At 47.1% G+C, this 21132-nt stretch overlaps 1 protein-coding gene and 1 long non-coding RNA gene across 2 annotated transcripts; one reads left to right on the forward strand and one right to left on the reverse strand.

Moving 5' to 3' along the window:
• Nucleotides 1-1381: 1381 nt before the first annotated feature.
• On the forward strand, nt 1382-12678 carry G6pc1 (glucose-6-phosphatase catalytic subunit 1). Its single transcript, NM_013098.2, has 5 exons — nt 1382-1677; nt 4797-4906; nt 7184-7289; nt 9283-9398; nt 11038-12678. Exons 1-5 carry the CDS (start codon nt 1448-1450, stop codon nt 11547-11549), a joined length of 1074 nt encoding a protein of 357 aa, NP_037230.2. The 5' UTR covers nt 1382-1447; the 3' UTR covers nt 11550-12678.
• Nucleotides 1408-6053, reverse strand: LOC148003113 (uncharacterized). The gene is made up of 2 exons (XR_015632128.1): nt 3467-6053; nt 1408-2259 (listed from the first exon to the last, which is right to left on the reverse strand). It is a non-coding gene; the product is annotated as an uncharacterized LOC148003113 (long non-coding RNA).
• Nucleotides 12679-21132: the final 8454 nt, after the last annotated feature.

Consider the following 21132-nt stretch of genomic DNA (forward strand, 5'->3'; position numbering starts at 1 on the left):
CCATTCCCCAGTACTCACAAGGTGGGAGGAGAGATAGGAATGAACGTTCTCCATGACTTTGGGATCCAGTCAACTCCCTACTTCCAAGTGAATTTTTTTTTTCGGAGCTGAAGACCGAACCCAGGGCCTTGTGCTTGCTAGGCAAGCGCTCTACCACTGAGCTAAATCCCCAGCCCCTCAAGTGAATTACGAAGACTCCCAGGACTGGTTTGTCTTAGTGTCTGTGATCACTGACCTCAGGAATGCCTTCTATGTCCTCTTTCCTACCTGGAGTTGTCCCCTCATCTATCTGTACACACATTTGTCCCCTGCACACACGTGTACACACATAGATGAAAACCATTTTAAATACATCTTTTTAAAATGATTTTTAAAAATATTTTTATGGGGCTGGAGAGGTGGCTCAGTGGTTAAGAGCACTGACTGCTCTTCCAGAGGGCCTGAGTTCAAATCCCAGCAACCACATGGTGGCTCACAACCATCTGTAATGGGTTCTGATTCCCTCTTCTGGTGTCTGAAGAGAGTGATGATGTACTCACATACATAAAATAATCAAAATCTTTTCAAAAAATACTTTTAAATTTTTTAAAAATTTCATGTGCATTGGTGGTTTTTGCTGCATGTGTATCTGTGTAAAGCTGTCGGATCCTCTGGAACTGGGTCAGTTACTGACATTTATCAGTTGCCAGGTGGGTACTGGAAACTGACCCCAGGTCCTCTTGAAGACCAGCCAGCACTCTTAACCACTGAGCCATCTCTCCAACCCAATGAAAAAACATTTTTAATAATTGTTTTTCTTGCCCTAAGAAGTATAAAAATCAATATTGGAGACACTGTTGGCTTCCTTCACAAACCAGAGGTGGACCCCAGATCCTCATGAACTTGATGAAAGGCCAAGAGAGTGAGGGTTTCCAGGACAACAAAATCCAGTGATGCTCATTTTGTATGTTTTAAACTAATAACTTAAAACATCACTCTCCACAGTAGCAAACTTCCCTTTGTCTCCAAACAAATACAATTGCAGGCTTGAAAAAGCAGACGCCCTTGCAGGAGCCACAGTTGAAACAGACTCTGCCCTGAGCCTCTGGCCTGGCTTCGAGGACCAGGAAGGAGGTCACCCCTTAGCACTGTCAAGCCGTGTGCCCAAGTTAATAATTTGCTCCGCCAATGGCCGATCAGGCTGTTTTTGTGTGCCTGTTTTGCTATTTTACGTAAATCACCCTGAACATGTTTGCATCAACCTACTGATGATGCACCTTTGATCAATAGATTTTAGACAAAAGTGTTTTTTTGAGTCCAAAGATCAGGGCTAGGTTGACCTACAGACTGAATCCAGGGCATATAAAATGGGCAAGGCACAGACTGATAGCAGAGGAACCAGGGCCAGCCAGGCTGGACTCACTGCACGGGCTCTGCTGGCAGCTTCCTGAGGTACCAAGGAGGAAGGATGGAGGAAAGAATGAACGTGCTCCACGACTTTGGGATCCAGTCGACTCGCTACCTCCAAGTGAATTACGAAGACTCCCAGGACTGGTTTGTCTTGGTGTCTGTGATCGCTGACCTCAGGAACGCCTTCTATGTCCTCTTTCCCATCTGGTTCCACATTCAAGAGACTGTGGGCATCAATCTCCTCTGGGTGGCAGTGGTTGGAGACTGGTTCAACCTCGTCTTTAAGTGGTAAGAATCATCCAGAGGGCTGACGGGTAGAGAAAGAGGCTGCGTCCTCTGTAGAAAGACTGTCCTTTAGCAGAAGTACCCCCACACTGTTCACTGAGCTACAGGTCAGTCCTATTGGCTTGAGAGTCTCTACAGAAAGAATAGAGGTCGTGAGAATCCCACCAGTGCCTGGAAACGGGGGAAAGTCTATTTTGTCAGACCCGAGGGATGGAAAGACAGCTGAATTTAATGAAAAGTCTGAGCATAGGTTTTACGCCAGATTATTTGACTTTATTTAATATAGAGTTAGGGTCTTGTGTAGCCCAGGCTGGTCTCATACAATGCAAGAGACAGTGACCTTGAATTGACCTTAAATTCCTCTCGTCTGGACCTCCTGATTGCTGGAATTACAGGTGTGTGCTCCCACATATAATTTAGCATGCTGAGTATTGAACCTGGAGGCTTGGAGCATGATAGCAAGGACTGTCCCATGGGGCTACATCCCAGTCCCTGAGCACAGGTTTTAAAGAAACCCTTTTTTTTTTTCCTTTTTTTCAGAGCTGGGGACCGAACCCAGGGCCTTGCGTTTGCTAGGCAAGCGCTCTACCACTGAGCTAAATCCCCAACTCCTAAAAAAACCCTTTTATTACTATTTTATTGCTATTTCTATGGGTGCCATAGAAACTGAGGTGGAAAAGAAGCAGGGAGGGTGTGTGAGGAGGAGGGAAGTGATCCCTCACCTTGTGGTTAGGTGATGAGAAGTGATCCAGACAGCCAGGACTTTCCAACTGGTGAATTACACAAGCTCATTGAGCTTCTGTTTTAGACTTTGGTTCTTTCCAGAATCTTAATAATCCAATCATCATTTATTGAGCAACTACTATGTGCCAGGCACACACACACACACTCTCATTCTCTCTCTCTCTCTCTCTCTCTCTCTCTCTCTCTCTCTGTGTGTGTGTGTGTGTGTGTGTGTGTGTATTTGCACATGTTCATGTGTGTACACGTATGTGCCTGTGTTTGTAGAGGGTGGAGCAGTCATTCCTCAGAAACTTTTTGAGACAAGGTCTCTGATTGGACTGGAGCTCCTGAGTAGATTAGGCCAAACAAACCCTGGAGATCTACCTGCCTGTGTCCCCATAGCTATATGCCACCACGCCCAGGATTTCTTTTGATAGGATGGGGATGGAATTTAGGTTTCCCTGTTTCATAGCAGACACTTTACCTACTGATCCATTACCCAGTCCCCGATTCCTGGATTTGTTTGTGGAGTTTGTTTGTTTGAAGACAGAATCTCACTATGTAGCCCTGGCTGTCCTGAAATTTACTGTGTAGACCAGGCTAGCTTCAAACTCACAGAGATCTGCCTGCTTCTGGGATTGAGGATGAACACCACCAAGCCTGGGTTTTGCTTGTGCTTTTTAAGATGGGGGTGGGGTGGGGGTGGGGTATCTTCTCATTCTGTAGCCCAGTCTGGCCTGGATCTGATTAAATAGTCCTGTCTGGTCTCGACTCATGCCTTTTCTCAAGTGCTAGGATTCCAAGTGTGAGCCACCATACCTAGCATGTATGCTTTTAAGTTCTAGATCCCCTTTAGCTCAGTGGTAGAGCGCTTACCTAGGAAGCGCAAGGCCCTGGGTTCGGTCTCCAGCTCCGAAAAAAAAGAACCAAAAAAAAAAAAAAAGTTCTAGATCCCCAGCCTGTATACACTCTTTGTTATTCTTTCTTTTTTTTTTTTTTTTTTTTTTTTTGGTTCTTTTTTTCGGAGCTGGGGACCGAACCCAGGGCCTTGTGCTTCCTAGGTAAGCACTCTACCACTGAGCTAAATCCCCAGCCCCTATTCTTTCTAATAAGACAAGGTCTCTTACTGTGCAACCTAGACTAGCTTCCAGTGTGTAATCCTCAAGCTTTAGACGCCAGAGGCCTAGGATTAGAGGTGTGGACAGCTGTACCCAGTTCCCGGGCACTTTCGTTTTGTTTTTGTTTTTGAGTCAAGGACTCAGGTAACACGAGTTGGCCTGAAACTCAGAAAGCAGCTGATAATCACTGTGAATTTTCAACCCTCTTTCATCAGTCACAGACTAGGATTACAGGTGTGTTCCTTCCTGCCAGGTGTGTGTGTGTGTGTGTGTGTGTGTGTGTGTGTGTGTGTGTGTGTGTGCCCATGAACACGCATGCATACTCATACATGCATATGGATGTCAGAGGACAGCCTATAGGCGTCTATTCGCTCTTTCCATCATGTGTGTCTCAAAACTAAGAACTCAGGTCATCAGCTTTGTGGGCAAGCACCTTTACCTGTTGAGCCATCTTGCTGGCCCGACCCCTCCAGTTCTCATATTCTTTGGTCATAAGTAGTAAAAGTCCTTTAGAGAAGAACAAATGGGGTTTGAGATTGAAATCTAAGGCCTCACACATACTAACCATGTGATTGATATACCACTGAGCTGTGCCCCTGGCCCTCTTTTAATTTCTTTGTTATGAAGTGGGTTCTTAGGGTTGAGGGTGTGGCTCAGTCAATGTCTTATAAGCCCAAGGACCTGAGTTCTTGAACCACTGGGCATGATGGCACACATTGGTAACCCCTAATATTGGTAAGGTGATCACCAGTGGGTCCCTGGAGCTAAGCTAGTCTGATTAGTCAAAAGGGGCAAATGTCCTTTCTGAGGTCGTCCTCTGGCCTCCACACCACTTCTACATTACATGGGGGTGGGGGTTGGGAGGGACAGGATCTAGGCTAGTCTCAAGTGATCCTTCTGTGTCAGCCTCCCAAATGGTTAAGAGCACCACTGCAGGGGCTGGGGATTTAGCTCAGTGGTAGAGCGCTTACCTAGGAAGCGCAAGGCCCTGGGTTCGGTCCCCAGCTCCGAAAAAAAGAACCAAAAAAAAAAAAAAAAAAAAAAAAGCACCACTGCACCTAATTTCTGAAGCCATATGTCTATGTTTGAGTAGATAATATATCCATTGACCTGTTCAAATTTCAGAAATCATCTACCTATCATAATACATAGTGTCCCAGACCTCTCCAGGGCACCTCCAAAGGCAATAAGCACTCAAGCTTCTTTCTCTCCTTTGAAAGCGTAGGCTTCTGGTAAAATCATGCACTGGCTCACTCCAGACATTGACTCTGCTCTCTGCAGGATTCTTTTTGGACAGCGCCCGTATTGGTGGGTCCTGGACACTGACTATTACAGCAACAGCTCCGTGCCTCTGATAAAACAGTTCCCCGTCACCTGTGAGACTGGACCAGGTGAGCATCCCAGCCCTCACTGAGGTGGGGTAGACAATGCTCTTCATAGTCTCAAGCTAACATCCCTTGTGGGTCGGCGTTGACCTTGAAGACAGCCCTCTGGCTTGAGGACAGCCATTGCTTCCTTCTGTTGTCACAGTCAATCTGTCTCCCATGTGACACAAGTCTACCTTAGATCACGGCACCTGAGCCTTGCCTTGCTAGTTTGGAAAGCTAAGTGATGCCTCCAGGATTAAAGTCTGAGAGGGGCAATGGTATACTCACGGGCAATGGCGGGTCAGAGTAACTGAGCCAGAGCCTTGTATCCAGAGAGGGGATAGTGGTTGACAGAAGCCTGAGGCCTTGATTGTCCCTCCTAGCAGCCTGGTCCAGTGAACAAGTTCCTCTAAGTGGACTGTCCCAAACCCAATGCTACTTAAGTTGTTTTCTTTTTAACGGATTTATTTAATTTGTATATATGAGTACACTGTCACTGTCTTCAGACACACCGGAAGATGGCATCAGATCCCATTACAGATGGTTGTGAGCCACCATGTGGTTGCTGGGATTTGAACTCAGGACCTCTGGAAGAGCAGTCAGTGCTCTTAACCTCTGAGCCATCTCTCCAGTCTCTACCTTCAGCTTTTGTCTTATTTTCGAAAGTTTGTTTCTTTGTTTGAGGGATGTCCTCACCTAGGCCAGACTGGTCCTAAACACAGTATGCAATTGAAGATGACCTTGAACTTCTGATCCTCCTTCCTCCATGACAAATTAGTGAAGCAAAATATCAGAAGATTGCTGGCATCCACGTGGCATCTCACAGCTGTCTACAACTCCAGTTTCAGGAGATCTAATCCTTCTATGAATACTGCATACATGTAGGGAAAACACACATACACACGATTTTTTTAAATAGGAGAGGAGAGGAAAAGAGAGGAAAAAATGTGGGGTGGGGGGGGTGGGGGAGATCGCTCAACGCCCTCCAGAGCCACAATTGTTCAGGGAAGGAATGTGCTCACAAGCAGATGAAGGCCAGTTGAGACTAAACCTCACACGACTCCCTAAGACTGCCCAAACTAGAGATGTCTCTTCAAAAATTGCCCTGAAGGGGTTGAGGATTTAGCTCAGTGGTTAGCAAGCTCAAGGCCCTGGGTTCAGTCCTCAGCTCAAAAAAAAAAAAAAAAATTGCCCTGAACAGGTCGAGGGGACCAGCCTTTATAGCATAATACAGACCAGTCATGGGAAACAGCCTATATTTAAGTACAGAGTATATAACATTGACCAAGATGACTGTCTTCGGCCCAAAGACATGCCCATAAAAGGCTAAGAGTTAGGGACCACCTACAACTACACTCTTAGCAGCTGGAAAACTATCGTTCCATTCAGGAGTGGGGTGTGGATGGCGGCAGGAGTGGGGTGTGGATGGCGGGGCTCGGGAACAGGAAGCGACTGGAAATTGGTTGGCGTAGGTTGAAAAATTGAAATCTGAGTCAAGACATGAAGAGGCCAGGGAGCTGACCAGAGGACCTTTGGGAGAAGAGCATGCCTGATACATTTAGGGGCCAGAGCAGAGAGAGAAGGGAAATATAGGGGAGCTGAGGGTGGACAGATCAGTAATAATTTGCACCCGCAGTGTCCTGATTCCTATGTAATCTGCAGACCATCCGTAAGCTCAAGAGCAATGGAGGACCTCTCTGTTTTTGCTGAGCACAGCACTCCCACAGCCCTGCACAACTCTTGGCACACAGTGTGACTTTAACTTGTTAAACAGTTGAACTCAGATAAGGGAATGGATAGTGAGGTGGGCGGCTAGATGGAAGGAAGGATGGGTGGGTGGGCTGATGGGCGGGTGAGTGAGACCTTGACAGTCTCTCAGATCAACATCTTTCCATCTTTAGTCCATTCATCTCTTTTTTTTTTTAAGATTTATTCATTTATTATATATAAGTACACTGTAGCTGTCTTCAGACACACCAGAAGAGGGCATCGGATCTCTTTACAGATGGCTGTGAGCCACCATGTGGTTGCTGGGAATTGAACTCAGGACCTCTGGAAGAGCAGTCAGTGCTCTTAACTGCCGAGCCATCTCTCCAGCCCCCTCTTTTTTTTTTTAATGTATTTATTTATTATATATAAGTACACTGTAGATGTCTTCAGACACACCAGAAGAGGGCATCAGATCTCATTAGAGATGGGTGCTGGGATTTGAACTCAGGACCTCTAGAAGAGCAATCAGTACTCTTAACCACTGAGCCATCTCTCCAGCCCTAATCCATTCATCTCTTTTCTGCCATTTAGGGAGTCCCTCGGGCCATGCCATGGGCACAGCAGGTGTATACTACGTTATGGTTACTTCTACTCTCGCTATCTTTCGTGGAAAGAAAAAGTCAACGTATGGATTCCGGTAAGAACTCACCACTGGGGTTGGGGGTGAGCAGGAAGCTGAATGCTCTGTAGCTGACCCAGAGGGGTTCTTCCCACCTCGCCAGATCACACTAAGAGGTGTTGCATTTCTGCTTTGAGTTAACATCACCGGATGCTTAAGCCAGAAGGGATCCACTAAGGTAGCCCTTGTTTTAGACAAAGAAATAAAGCTCACCACCGTGAACAGAAATTCTAAAGATTGTCTAGAGCAGCGGTTCTCAACCTGTGGGATGAGACTCCTTTGGGGTCACATATGAGATATATTGCACATCAGATATTTATATTATAGTCATAACAGTAGCAAAATTACAGTTATGGAATAGCAATAAAATAATTTTATGGTTGGGGGTCACTACAACACGAACCGTATTAAAGGGTCACAGCATTAGGTGGGTTAAGAACCACCACTCTGGAGAGTGGTGGGCATAGATTAAATTAAGTATATCATTCACTCATTCATGGGTTTAGTTCTGGGTATTGAACCTGAGGCTTTGTGCGTGTTGTATGACTAGTGATATGTTTATAAAAAGATAAAGAGAGGATATGTCCTGGGTTTCAGCACTAATGTTGTGTTAATAAACACAGAATAAAGGGGGGATTATGTTCTATGGGGGTCTGGGAGAAGGGGGTGCCTCAGCAGGTCCACGCTGAGACATCCCTTCCCCCTGAGGGACCAGCCACACGATGGTATAGTAGAGAATAGAGTTTATTCATGGCATGGGGAGAGGGGTTAAGAGAGTAGTAGGGGCAGAGAAAGAGAGAAAGAAGGAGAGAAGGAGAGTAGAGGAGTAGAGGCCGGCCATGAACATGTGGAAAGAAGGGGGAGGGGAATGGGGAGAGAAGGGACAAAGGGGGAAGAGGGTAAGAGCAAAAGAGCAAGAGCAAGAGAGTGAGGAGGGGGCAAGCAGCCCCTTCTATAGCATCAGGCATAACCTGGCTGTTGCCAGGTAACTGTGGGGGTGGAGCTTAGACAGAACGCTAACAACCAGTCTATCACAAAGCTATGTGTCTAGCATTAGAAAAAAAAAAGTCCAGTTCTGTAGCATCCTGGAGTCACCTCATAAAGGTTAAATAAATAGACACAAGTTGTTCCTTATGTGGGGATCCAAGGTATGAAGACGCAGAGTAAATCCTCAGTTATCAAACGGAAAAAGATGGGCAGCTAAGATGCATATAAAGGGGAGCTAGGGGGTTGGGGATTTAGGTCAGTGGTAGAGCGCTTGCCTAGCAAGCGCAAGGCCCTGGGTTCGGTTCCCAGCTCCGAAAAAAAAGAAAAGAAAGAAAAAGAAACTTTAAAAGCAGAAGAAAAAAAAGAACCTCAGGACCGGAGAGATGACTCAGTCAGTAAGATACTCGCTCGGCAGTCCTCATACAGGTGAAGGAGAAAACCATCCCCACGATGGTCCTCTAGCTTTCGTGCCTGTGCTGTGCACATGTGTATGCATCCCACACCCACTGTGGCAGAGAAGCATGGGAGAAAGAACAGCTGAGAGGTCACATGCTAAACACAAGCACCGAACAGAGAGCAGACTCAGACACACAGGCACACACACAAACACACACACACACACACACACACACACACACACACACACACAGAATCTCTCTCTCTCTCTCTCTCTCTCACACACACACACACACACACACACACACACACACACACACACACGTCTTTAAACCTTTAAACTCTGGAAACTTGCCAAGACCACACCTCCTAATCTGTCCCAAATAGGATCACTAACTGGGGAGAGACCAAGTATTCAAATACCCAGGAATGGGGGTGAGGGGAAGAGAGGAATCTCATTCAAAACAGGACAAACACCATGCATTTTTGAGCTTTTCAGTAAGGTTTCCAATTCCTAAAAAATTCCTCTGATGGAGCCTCAGCCAGGCTCCACCACTCCCACCAGGACTGTTTGCTTTGCCAAAGGATCCCCATCTGGGTTCTGGAGTGGCTGCCTATTGTCTTGCAGGTGCTTGAATGTCGTCTTGTGGTTGGGATACTGGGCTGTGCAGCTGAACGTCTGTCTGTCCCGGATCTACCTTGCGGCTCACTTTCCCCATCAGGTGGTGGCTGGAGTCTTGTCAGGTATCAGCAGCTCCTATTTCTTCCCCACCCACTTCCTACTTCCTCTGTGTCTTCCTTGCATGGCCTCCTGCTGTCAACCTTTCAGTAGTTTCAGAGTCAAAGGCGGGTGGCTGGGAGGCTAAGGGCGAGGTTTTGTCTGTCAGTCAGCGTGAGGACCTGGTTTGTAGGTTTACCTGAATTTGACTCCCAGCACCCACATAAAAAAGCATCCACAGCAGAGACTGCCTGTATTCCCAGGGGAGGCAGAGACAGGAGAGTCCCCAGAGTTTATGAACAAGCCAGCCCTAGACTAATTGGTGAGCCCCAGGTCTCAGTGACGGATGATACAGACAGAGATATGGATACAGTTCAGATATAGATACTTACCTGAAGCTGACCTCTGGCTCTGCATGCACTCCTGCATGCGCGCGTGTGCACAGACACACAGACACACAGACACACACACACACAGACACACACACACACACACACACACACACACTTTGAAATTAGTAGTTTCCACAGCATGCCCAGAGCTGTACAGCTGAAGTGTCCAGCTAAACTCACCCAACCGAGTTTATTTAAAGTCTCCAAGCATCTTACAGTCTGTGCTTCCTCTCTGATCTTCAATTTGAACCGGCTCTCAGTTCCTTTTCAGAGAATCTACCAAATGCCCAGTGCCTTGGGGAGAGCTCATTATGGAAACACATTCATTTGCAGACCTAACATGTCTGCAGCTGGCGTTCCCTCATAGAGAGAACATTTTGTGCATTTGCTATTCCGGAGATCCAGTTAGGACGAGAAAGAAAAGATTTAGGTTAAGCATTGAAAAGAGACCAGCAAAGAAACCCAATGTCTAGGTGTAGGGCTGGGGCGAGGGGTAGATCAATTGCAAGCCTGAGGATCTGAGTTCGATCCCTGGAACCCACATGGCAGAAAAGAACCCACCCCATGTAATTGTCCTCCGACTCCCACATGTGTGCCGTGGCACGTGTGCCCACACACAATGTACACACAAAGACAGAACATGTGTAAATAAATAAATAAATAAATAAAAATGCCTAGTGTGTGAGCATATATGCTTAGAGAAGCTATGTCACACGACAAATTTGGGGATGCTCTGGTTAGAAAGAATAACATCATCGACAGTGTGGCAAACTTACTAGCTTCTGTGGAAGGAACCAAGAGAGCAATGGGTGGTGTTAAAGGAGATCTGGTCTGATGGCTCAGCAGGTTACCACATTTGCTACCAAGCCTGACAACCTGAGTCTGAGCCTCAGACCCACATGACAGAAGGAACCAACTCCTGTCACTTGCCCTTTGACCTCTACACAGGTGCCATGTCACATGTGTGCCCACCCACACAGAGACATACTTACATACCCATATCCACTAAGTATATAGATGTGGTGGAAATTTAAATAAATAGGATAAGTCCGTTCAGTGGGGTCTGCCCCTCTCCCCACCCCCAGTATATGCAAGATGAAACAGGACCCAACACACACAACAGGAAAATTAAACTCGGTGGGAAGATGCATGTGATAGGATTCTCCCATCTGAAAGACTCCTCCACTTTGCTGTGTGATTTAGGCTCATCTGTGGAACGATGGCAGGTTACCCGTAGCCACCCCTATTCCTCACCGTTCTTTCTCCCACACAGGCATTGCTGTGGCTGAAACTTTCAGCCACATCCGGGGCATCTACAATGCCAGCCTCCAGAGGTACTGTCTCATCACCTTCTTCCTGTTTGGTTTCGCACTTGGATTTTACCTGCTGCTAAAGGGGCTAGGGGTGGACCTCCTGTGGACTTTGGAGAAGGCCAAGAGATGGTGTGAGCGCCCCGAGTGGGTCCACCTTGACACTACACCCTTTGCCAGCCTCTTCAAAAACCTGGGGACCCTCTTGGGGTTGGGGCTGGCCCTCAACTCCAGCATGTACCGCAAGAGCTGCAAAGGAGAACTGCGCAAGTCGCTCCCATTCCGTTTGGCCTGCATCGTGGCCTCCTTGGGCCTGCTGCATCTCTTTGACTCGCTGAAGCCCCCGTCCCAGATTGAGTCGATCTTCTACATCTTGTCTTTCTGCAAGAGTGCGACCGTCCCCTTTGCATCTGTCAGTCTTATCCCCTACTGCCTAGCCCGGCTCCTGGGACAGACACACAAGAAGTCTTTGTAAAGCGTTAAGTCTCTGACACAAGTCAGCGGCCGTGCAAAGGACTAGGAGCAACCCAAGCCTTGTGCAACCCAGTGTGGGGCCAGAGGTGTTCACAGCCACCCTGGTAGCCCTGTCTTTCTTTGCCATCGTAACCAAAAAGGTGAATTTTTAAAAGCTAACAGGGCTGTTTGAGGAAAGCGTGAATGCTGGAAGATGTTTCCCTGATGAATCACTTCCGGTCTCCTGTCCGACACAGAAGAGAAAGCCCAGACTAGAGATCCTGACAGAATGCTCTCACTGTGCAGAATCCTCCAGGCCGAGGGTAAAAGAAAAGAGCGTTGTGCATTTGCTAGGAAGAGAAGGAAGGATCGGGAGGAGGGGGAGTGTTTGGTGGATTGAGCAAACCATATGCAAGCCATGTCTACCCGGCTTCAGTTATGCCTGGGTCTTTAGATATGTAGGACACTCTCAATAATGATAGACCAGCCCGTGTAATGAGTAGCCAGTTAGAGGCGATCATTCTGCTCCCAGATTTTTCTCTACTGTACATGAAAGTCACACCGTGTGCTTGTATTCCTGAATGGTAATGGTGACTGTCACTCAGGAACCACCACCTTCTCTGTCACACCACAGCTTTGTCCTCCTCGGCCCAGGTCTGCGTGCCATAGGACTCATCACTGCTTCCCTGACCACGCTGCTGGACCCTGCATTGCTGAACCCCATGCTGCTGGACCCTGTGGTGTACGGTGGGCAATTGTTTGCTGGTGCTTTTGTAGGGTTAAGTTAAACTCTGAGATCTTGGGCAAAACGGCAAGGGGAGAGTCAGGATTCCTCTCTCCAAAGGTCACTCCGAAGTTACTTTTGATTCCTGGAGCAGAAATGACTCCTTCCTCTAGCCCAAGCCAGCCAAGAACTCATTCTTAGAGGCAAAGCAGCCCAAGCCCGACTGTGCCTGTCCTCCAGCCTGGGCTGGTTTGCAGAGTGTGTCTTCAAGAAGAAAAAATGGTAAAGCTATTTATTCAAAATGCTTTGTTTTTTGCTATGAATGATGCCTGTGTTTCCACCCACGCCAAGCACTTTGTTCCTATTGTCTTTGATAAGAAAACTACATGTGTGCAGTATTTTATTAAAACGACATTTTATTTAAGAATGGAATCTTGTTTATTACTCTATTCTACTTCGTTTTTATCATTTTTCTTTTTTTGCTTTGTGTGTCTGGGCTATTTCATCTGTACATATGTCTGTGCACCACGTGTGCGAGCCTGGTGCTTGCCGATTCCAGATCTCCTGGGACTGGAGTTACAGCTGTTGTGAACTGCCGTGTGGGTGCTGGGAACTGAACCCAGATCCTTAAAACATATGTAAGAATACCAGGCATGCGGGGCTGGGGATTTAGCTCAGTGGTAGAGCACTTGCCTAGCAAGTGCAAGGCCCTGGGTTCGGTCCCCAGCTCCGAAAAAAAGAAAAAAAAAAAAAAAAAGAATACCAGGCATGGTAGCGCATATTTGTAATACCAGCAATAGTGAGACAGGAGAGGGAGACAGGTTGTACCTGAGCCTAGCTTCTGAGGTGATGTTCCAGGCCAGTGAGAGATCCTGTCTTAAAAGGTGGAAGGTGTTAAGAAACAACAGATGAGGACACACACATGCACACACACACACACACACACACACACACACACACACACACACACACACACACAGGTTGGGGAGGGCGGAAAAGAGCTTTATCACAAGCTAGCTAATTGGGGCTTAGAGGACCATTCTCCTGGGAGCCTGGGTTAAGGGCAATTTATATAGGAAGTAGTGATTGCAGACTGGTGGGCAGACAGCTGGAGACTTGTATTTAAATAACCAACCCAGGGTTGGGGATTTGTCTCAGTGGTAGAGCGCTTGCCTAGCAAGCACAAGGCCCTGGGTTCGATCCCCAGCTCCGAAAAAAAGAATAGAAAAAAAAAAACCAAAACAAAACAAAAAAACAACCCAGGTGCTTTTTCTCAACCTGTAATTTCCAACACCTTTGGGGGCTGCATATCAGACTTTTCATTACAACTCATAACAGTAGCAAACTTACAGTTATGAAGTAGTAATGAAAAAATTTTATGGTTTCCGGGTCACCACAACATGAGGGGCTGTATGAAAGGAGTGAAGCATTGGGAAGGTTGAGAACCCCTATTTTAATCCCTGCCGCTCAAGAGGCTGAAGCAGGAGGATTGCTAATTCCAGATCGACCCCAGCTGCAGAGCAAACTCAAGGCCAGGCTGAACGACTTAATGAGACTCTGTCTCAGGGAGAGACGGCTCAGTTGTCAAAGTGCTCGCCCTGCACGCATAGTGGCCAGAGTTCAGTCTTAGCATCCAGGTAAAAGCCAGCGGCAGCGGCACAGGACTGTAGTCCCTTAAATGGGGAAGTGGAGACAAGAGGATCCCTGTGGCTTGCTGGCTCTCAGGTCCAAAGGAAACTGCATCTCCCCAGATTCTAAAGGGAAGAAGAGACCAATGCCTATCTGTGGTGCTTGTGACCACACCAAAGTGTATGTCCTCTTCCGGGCTCCCTCAGCATCACAGGTACATGTTTCACATCTCAAAACCCATGCTAGCACCCCAGCCCTTCTCACCTCCTCCCCTACCCTGAATTCTCTCCAGCTCTCGGGCTCCCCTCCCTACGGTACTCACCCTCCTTAAAACCTGGCAATGCTGGCTATGTTTACTTTCTGTCTCCCTTCTCCCTTCCGCTCTCCCATGGATTCTCATGATCTCCCCCTGTCTACTAGGTCTCCTTTCTCTGCTCTCTCACAGTCTTCCCCCCCCCACCCCCGTCTGTCTTTTGCTCTCTGTCTTCCTCCTCTCTGCTCTCTCACAGTCTCCTTCCCTCCCTCCCTCCCTCCCTGTTCTGTGAGGGCAACTGTTATGTTTTAAGTTTAAGTTATTGTGCTTGGAAGATCTAGAAAACAAAAATATCTCGAACTGGTAAGGTTTCCTTTCCCAGGGACAGAGGACTTTCTGGAATGCTGGGAGCTGCTGTTCGTGGAGGATAACAGGCTGGCCATGTGTTTTCACTTTTGTAAACAAGCTTGGTTGCCCCAGCTGCACAGGATGTGCTTGATCACACGTGGAGGAAGGAGGAACATGGGCAGGGGGTGTGTCAGGCTGTATGCTTGCTTGCTCCCCATTAAATGAAAGCAGGAAGTCCACAGCCTTATGGGTTCTGCTGTTATACATACAGAACTAATGATTCGAAACCAATCTCTGGGAATCCCAGGTATGGACTTTGCCAGTGTCTATTGTCCTGGTCAGAATTCAATAAAACTTGCTTCAAATTTGGTTAAATAAATGCGGCAGTGGTCTGATTCTCTCCAGGTGGGATTAACAGTTCGTTGTCATGCCCCCACCCCACCCCCATCTCTCTACTCCTGCTTCTCTCTCTCATGGTCAGGTTCAGTGTGCTGGCCATGCTCAGCCAACTTCTCTGCTCTGGAAGAGTCCAGATGCCTCTGAATGTTCTCTCTCTCTCTCTCTCTCTCTCTCTCTCTCTCTCTCTCTCTGTGTGTGTGTGTGTGTGTGTGTGTGTGTGTGTGTGTCTGACTCTGTCTCTCTCTGTGTGTCTGTCTCTGTGTGTCTGTCTCTCTGTCTCTGTCTTTCTCACTCTCATCTACAATAAAACCCTCCCTCCTTTAACCAAGTCATGGAGTGATCATGCCATCAGTTTATACATTGGCTACCCAGTCTGAGTTTGGTAAACTCCAGATTCAATGAGAGACCGTACCTCAAAAAATAGGGTGGAGAGTAAGTGACGAAAACAGCCAGCTCTGACCACACACATACACACACTTTGGGAATGTAGCTCAGTGTCTAGAGTGTTTCGTGTAGGCCCTAGGTTCATCCCCCTAATACCAAAGGCAGTGAAGGTAGGATTTTTTCTTTGTTTTTATTTCCTGAAACTATTCTTGCTCCTATTTTCCCATGTGCAGCTCCTGACGTGTTATGCAATCAACAGGCTAGGGCAGGGTGTGGGGTCCACCTGAAGGCTCTCTTGCTGATCTCTAAAGTCACCGTAACAATTACTGGGAAAGACAAGGGTCAGGAGAGGTTAAATGGGCAGACAGACTACACTCTGGCCTCAGTGCTGAGCTTCAGGCCAAGTGGCCAAGACAGCACACTGGTTACCAGACCACAGGTCAGCAGGCATTGCTCTGGGATTACATTGCAATTTGGAGGAGCAAAGTCACTGCTAAGTGAAGCAATTGCATGCAAGTTGGGAGCAGGGGTTGAGGAGGAGAAGTAGGACAAGACAAGTTACCCGCTGTTAGCAAGGGTTGGGGTTATAGGTACAAAAGAAGCCCAAGGAACCTCGAGGCACCCAGGAATTTTCAAAGAAACTACTTCGAGCTTCTGCTAAGCAATGAATTTCATCCTGGTTCATAACCCCACCTCCAAAGCCTCACCCGTTCCCTCTTCACCATAGCCCTACAGTATATGAGGCAAGAGCTGATTGATTGCCCCAGACTCTTGGGAATGTGTTTATTTCAGGGAGGGTGAGCGTTCAGACCGATCTTGAGAGTTTCAGCAGTGGCCTAAGCCTGGCAAAGACTCTAATGGGCCCACACAGGAAGAAGGGTATCAGTTGTCATCTAACTGAAGCCCACAACTCGGGTCGGGGGCCATGCTCGGTGCCCCAAACTCCGGTTCTTTGCCAAAGGATTCTAACCAAATGGAAAGGATTTACCCTTCCAGTTGGGCTACTGATAAGCACCCCACTAACAAAAACACTCGTTCGTTTGCTGTATGAGTTCTCGCTCCAGTTTACGCCATCCATGTTATAGTAATTATTTAATCTCAGTCAGGGGTTTCTACCCCACCTTTGATCACTCAGTTCTCAGATAAGACACACAACCTTTATATGAATAATAAGCCTTAAAGCACTAGAGCTGGGCAGATATCAACCCTCTATGCTGTTATGTCTACTTCCTGTCAATAACACTGAGATATGACTTGCCATGTTCCACCTGGGCTGCTCTTACTCCAACTGACCAGCCCTCACGACCAGTTCTCACCATCCCTTACCCCATGGCGTCTTCCTCTCTCTCCATTCCTCTTCTCCCCATTCATAGTCCTGCCTCAGTCCCCCCAGCCTGGGAACCGAAACCCCACCTATCTCTCTTCTGCCCAGCTATAAGCTGTTGGCATCTTTATTCAAACAATAGTTTTGAATCAAGGAGCAAGGTCACATAGCATCCCTTGGTGTAGTGAGGAGGAAACAAGATCTTGGGAACCAGGGGTTGGGGATTTAGCTCAGTAGTAGAGCGCTTGCCTAGCAAGCACAAGGCCCTGGCTGGGTTCAGTCCCCAGCTCCGAAAAAAAGAAAAAAAGTATCTTGGGGACCAGTATTTAGCATTACAGTACATAGCAACAGTCCAAACCTCAACACATCATCCTCTCATGGGCAGTTACTATCGCTTAACCTCACATTACCTGTGCTTAAACACAGAGGGGCTGAGGATCTACTCACAAGTGGGGCCAGTTTCACAGTCAGGAAGTCTTGGCACTGGAGAGATGGCCCAGTGGTTAAGACCACTCGCTGCTCTTCCAGAGAACTCAGGCTCAATTTCCAGCATCTGCATCAATGGCTCACAACTGCCTGTAACTCTGTGGCAGAGAATCCTGTCCTGACCTCCACAATGTGTCCAGGTCATCATTGGCCGCCTGCACATACTACACAGAAGGAGACTCGTGGGTAGTACTCTAGGCCCTGGGGAGTAACCCTATTAATGTTTCTCTCTCTCTCTCTCTCTCTCTCTCTCTCCCTCTCCCTCTCCCTCTCCCTCTCCCTCTCCCTCTCCCTCTCCCTCTCCCTCCCTCCCTCCCTCCCTCCTCTCTCCCCATACCCCCAAATAAACTCTATTTTATACTAGCCATACGGCCACCCTCCTCCAACACACACACACACACACACACACACACACACACACACACACACACAAACATTAGATAAATACATAAATGTAATTTTGTTATTTTTTTAGGATTGTTTTGGTTCAAGTTTTTGGTTTTGTTCTTTGTTTGTTTGTTTTGTTTTTGTTTTTGAGAACAGGTTTCACTATGCAGCCCTGGCTGTCCTAGAACTTGTAGACCAGGCTGGCCTCAAACTCACTGAGAGATTCCCCTGCCTTTGCCCAAGAGCTGGGATCAAAGGCACGTGCTACCATGTTGGGCAGGTATCCATTTTGTCGTGGATGATAGTTCACTGTAGGAATATGCTACACTTTGTTGGCTTATGACGATTCTATTGGTGTACATCTGAGTTGCTTCCACTAGGAGGTCATCATATGACGCTGTGGATCTTGGGAGTATCCTTAGGAGTGGAAACACCAAGTTCTATGGTGACTATATTTAACCTTGTGAGGAACTGCCAGCCTGTCTGTGGATTTTGCCTCCTCCCTGGGATCACACCCAGTCAGGACTTTTGCCCATTTCTTTCCCTTGGGCAAGGACTCCAATGTGAGCACCTCCCACCTTCACTAGCAATGGCTTTGCTGTTCTACTGTATGAGCCTAGGTCATTTCATACGAGGGCCTGTCTGGACATTGGAAGTTCTATCTCTCATCAACTGAGTGGCTGTTTGTAACCTGTCCGGAGGGGCCAACTATTGGTTGACACCTGTGACTTTGGGTGCTGAATTATTAATTGATTTTAGGGTGTAGCAATTGCTGAAGAGGGTCAAACATGTTCGAGGCCCGTGTTTAGAGCAAATTGGAGGTAGCCTTAGTACCTAAGAGTTCTACAGGAGCCTCTCGAGACAGAGGAGAATCTTTTGGTGCTTTTTGAGAAAGATCAGACTAGAAATGGAGTGAAGGAGCAGGCAACAGAAGTCACTACTGGAAGAAAACTTAATTGACTTAAAGATGGCAGCTAGCAGCTGCTGAAGCCGGCGGTGGACAGCTGGAAGCCCCAAATCAAACTTCAGCAGGATGCGCTAAAAAGCTGCTTGGCGGTTGGCAACAGCAAAACGAGTATAGGAACTGCTTCACTTTTCCTAAATTGTTCATTCGTTCATTTGTTTGTTGATTGGTTGATTGATTGATTGATTGATTGGATTTTTGAGGCAGGGTTTTCTCTTGTAGCCCTGGCTCTCCTGGAACTCACTCTGTAGACCAGGCTGACCTTGAATTCTCTGAGAACTGCTTGTCTCTGCCTCCCAAATGTTGGGATTAAAGCCATATACCACCACTGCCTGGCTTTTTCTTTTTACATTATCATTATTAATTCAATTAAAGGTCCCTTGAACCCCATTCCATAGATACAGAAATTGAGACCGAGAAACTAGGTATACTGGTGCATGTCTGTCTTCCCAGCACTTAGGGAGGCTGAACCAGGATGACTAAGTTTGAAGCCAGCCTAGACTACAGAGGTAGTTCAAGCCAGCTAGCTGTACAGTGACACCGTATTCCCAAAGAAGGGGAGAAAGGAAGGCAGGAAAAGAGAAAGGGAGGAGGACGGAAGAAAAAGGAAAAAACAAAAAGGAAGGAAGGAAGAAAGAAAGAAAAGGGAGGGAGGGAGAGAGAGAGAGACAACACACAGCTGTTGGAATGGAAGTAAAAGGTGTGAGTGAGTAAACAGAGCCAGCTTGTTTGAAGCAGAACCAGGGCACAGCTAGACTACCTGGAGGGGAGAGGGGGGAGTCTTTTAAGTTCTGCTTTTCCCTTCCTTTGCTTTCTTAACTGTCCCCGGTGCAGACACACAACTAATTACAAAAGCTGCACGATTCGATTGGGCTTTGGGCTGGATTTGTTTGTCGTTTTTTATTTTTTTTAATTAATTTATTTACTTTATGTACTGTAGCTGTCCTCAGACACACCAGAAGAGGCCATCAGATCCCATTACAGGTGGTTGTGAGCCACCATGTGGTTGCTGGGAATTGAACTCAGGACCTCTGGAAGAGCAGCCAGTGCGCTTAACCACTGAGCCATCTCTCCAGTCCCTTGTTTTATTTTTTAAGTACATGGCTAGTTTTTCAGAGAGCAACCTTTCAGTGCTTTTCTTTTATGCTGTCTTCTTGCCTTCTTCTGTAAAAGGAATTATAAACTCTAGCTAACCCATATAAAAGACACACAATCCAGGTATTTTAATTCCAAGCTGGGAGCCTAGATTGGGCAGATTTTGGATATCCCAGCCACAGGTCCCTTGTTACTCGCTGTTTCTCCTGGCCACGTGTTCATGGTCCACCTCCTCTCGTGGTAGCTTTATCCTCTCTTGGCCTCCGCTCCTCTTTCTACCTGCAATTCCCAGCCAGGTTCCCGGAAGCCCATCTACCTCTACCTACTGCCCAGTCACAGGCTTTAGTCTTTTGTTGACCGATTAACTTAGAAGCAAGCAAGGTTCTCAGCATCATTTGGAGTAGAGGAGGATCTCCTCATCGGGGCAACCAGGTTTTAGAGGCCAGTATTTGGTATTTGAATACAAAGCAGCACAAGACCAACCCCCTACATTTTTCTTTGCTATTCTTGTCCCACAGTCACAACCTTCAAATCAACTCAACCAAAATTCTAATATTAGGAGACTGGTCAGGATTATCTTCGTCTGCTTCCCCACCCGTAGAATGGGCAGCTGAGGTTCAGTGCTTTTAAATATATACATTATATATTATGTATATATTTATTGATATCATATATATATGGCATATGGGTGTTTTTGCTTCATGTATGTCTGCGTGCCATGTGTATGCACTGACTTCAGCAGCCAGAAGAAAGTGTTGGATTTATAACTGGAATTATAAATAGCCATGAGCCACCATGTGGTTGCTGGAATTCAAACCCAGGTTCCCTCAGGGCTCTCAACTGCTGAGTCACCTCTCCAGCTGGGTGGAGTCCTTCATAACCCACACTACTGTTGCAAAAAACTTCCCCTGAGGAGACGTCTGCTCCTCGCCAATAACAGAGCAGAGTATGGTTCCACTGAAGTCCAACTTGGGAGAACCGATGTGTTTGTTAGGTTCCTGGACAAAGCATGACTGAGGGGTTAACCTCCAGGAGTGTGGGTGACTACCAAGCACCCACACTGCCGCCCTCTCACCCCAGGATAGAAGACACCATTTCCATAGCTGGAGCCCTCCCTCAGTTACCATCCCCATTCTATACGCCCTATCACCTCCCCACTCAACAAGATCAACTCTGCTCAGGTAGAACTGCCCATGGATGGAAGGGAGCTGTAGGAAGGAGTAGCTGGAATCTTAAGTGGGTGTTTAATGAGGATCCCCATCCCTCCTCTGTGACAGAATGTCCCAGGCGCAGTCTGGAGAATCTCTTGCCAGGAGTCACAGCTGCTATGCCGAGGACAGTACTGATGTTCTGCCTGGGGGACAGCATTCTTCTACAAGTCCTGTCTCTCCAAGGGCCAGCAAAACAAAATCCCTTCATCTGCAATGTGAACTGATTTAGAGTCCTTTGGTGGTTGTGTATATTCTCTCTCTCTCTCTCTCTCTCTCTCTCTCTCTCTCACACACACACACACACACACACACTTTAAAGTCCATTTTTTTTAAAGTCCATTTTTAAACCATGGTCCTACTGGACCCACTTCTTTTTCTTTTCTTTTCTTTTCTTTTTTTTT

The sequence above is a fragment of the Rattus norvegicus genome, chromosome 10 (genome assembly GCF_021556685.1).
Source record: "Rattus norvegicus strain SHRSP/BbbUtx chromosome 10, alternate assembly SHRSP_T2T, whole genome shotgun sequence".
Taxonomy (NCBI): domain Eukaryota; kingdom Metazoa; phylum Chordata; class Mammalia; order Rodentia; family Muridae; genus Rattus; species Rattus norvegicus.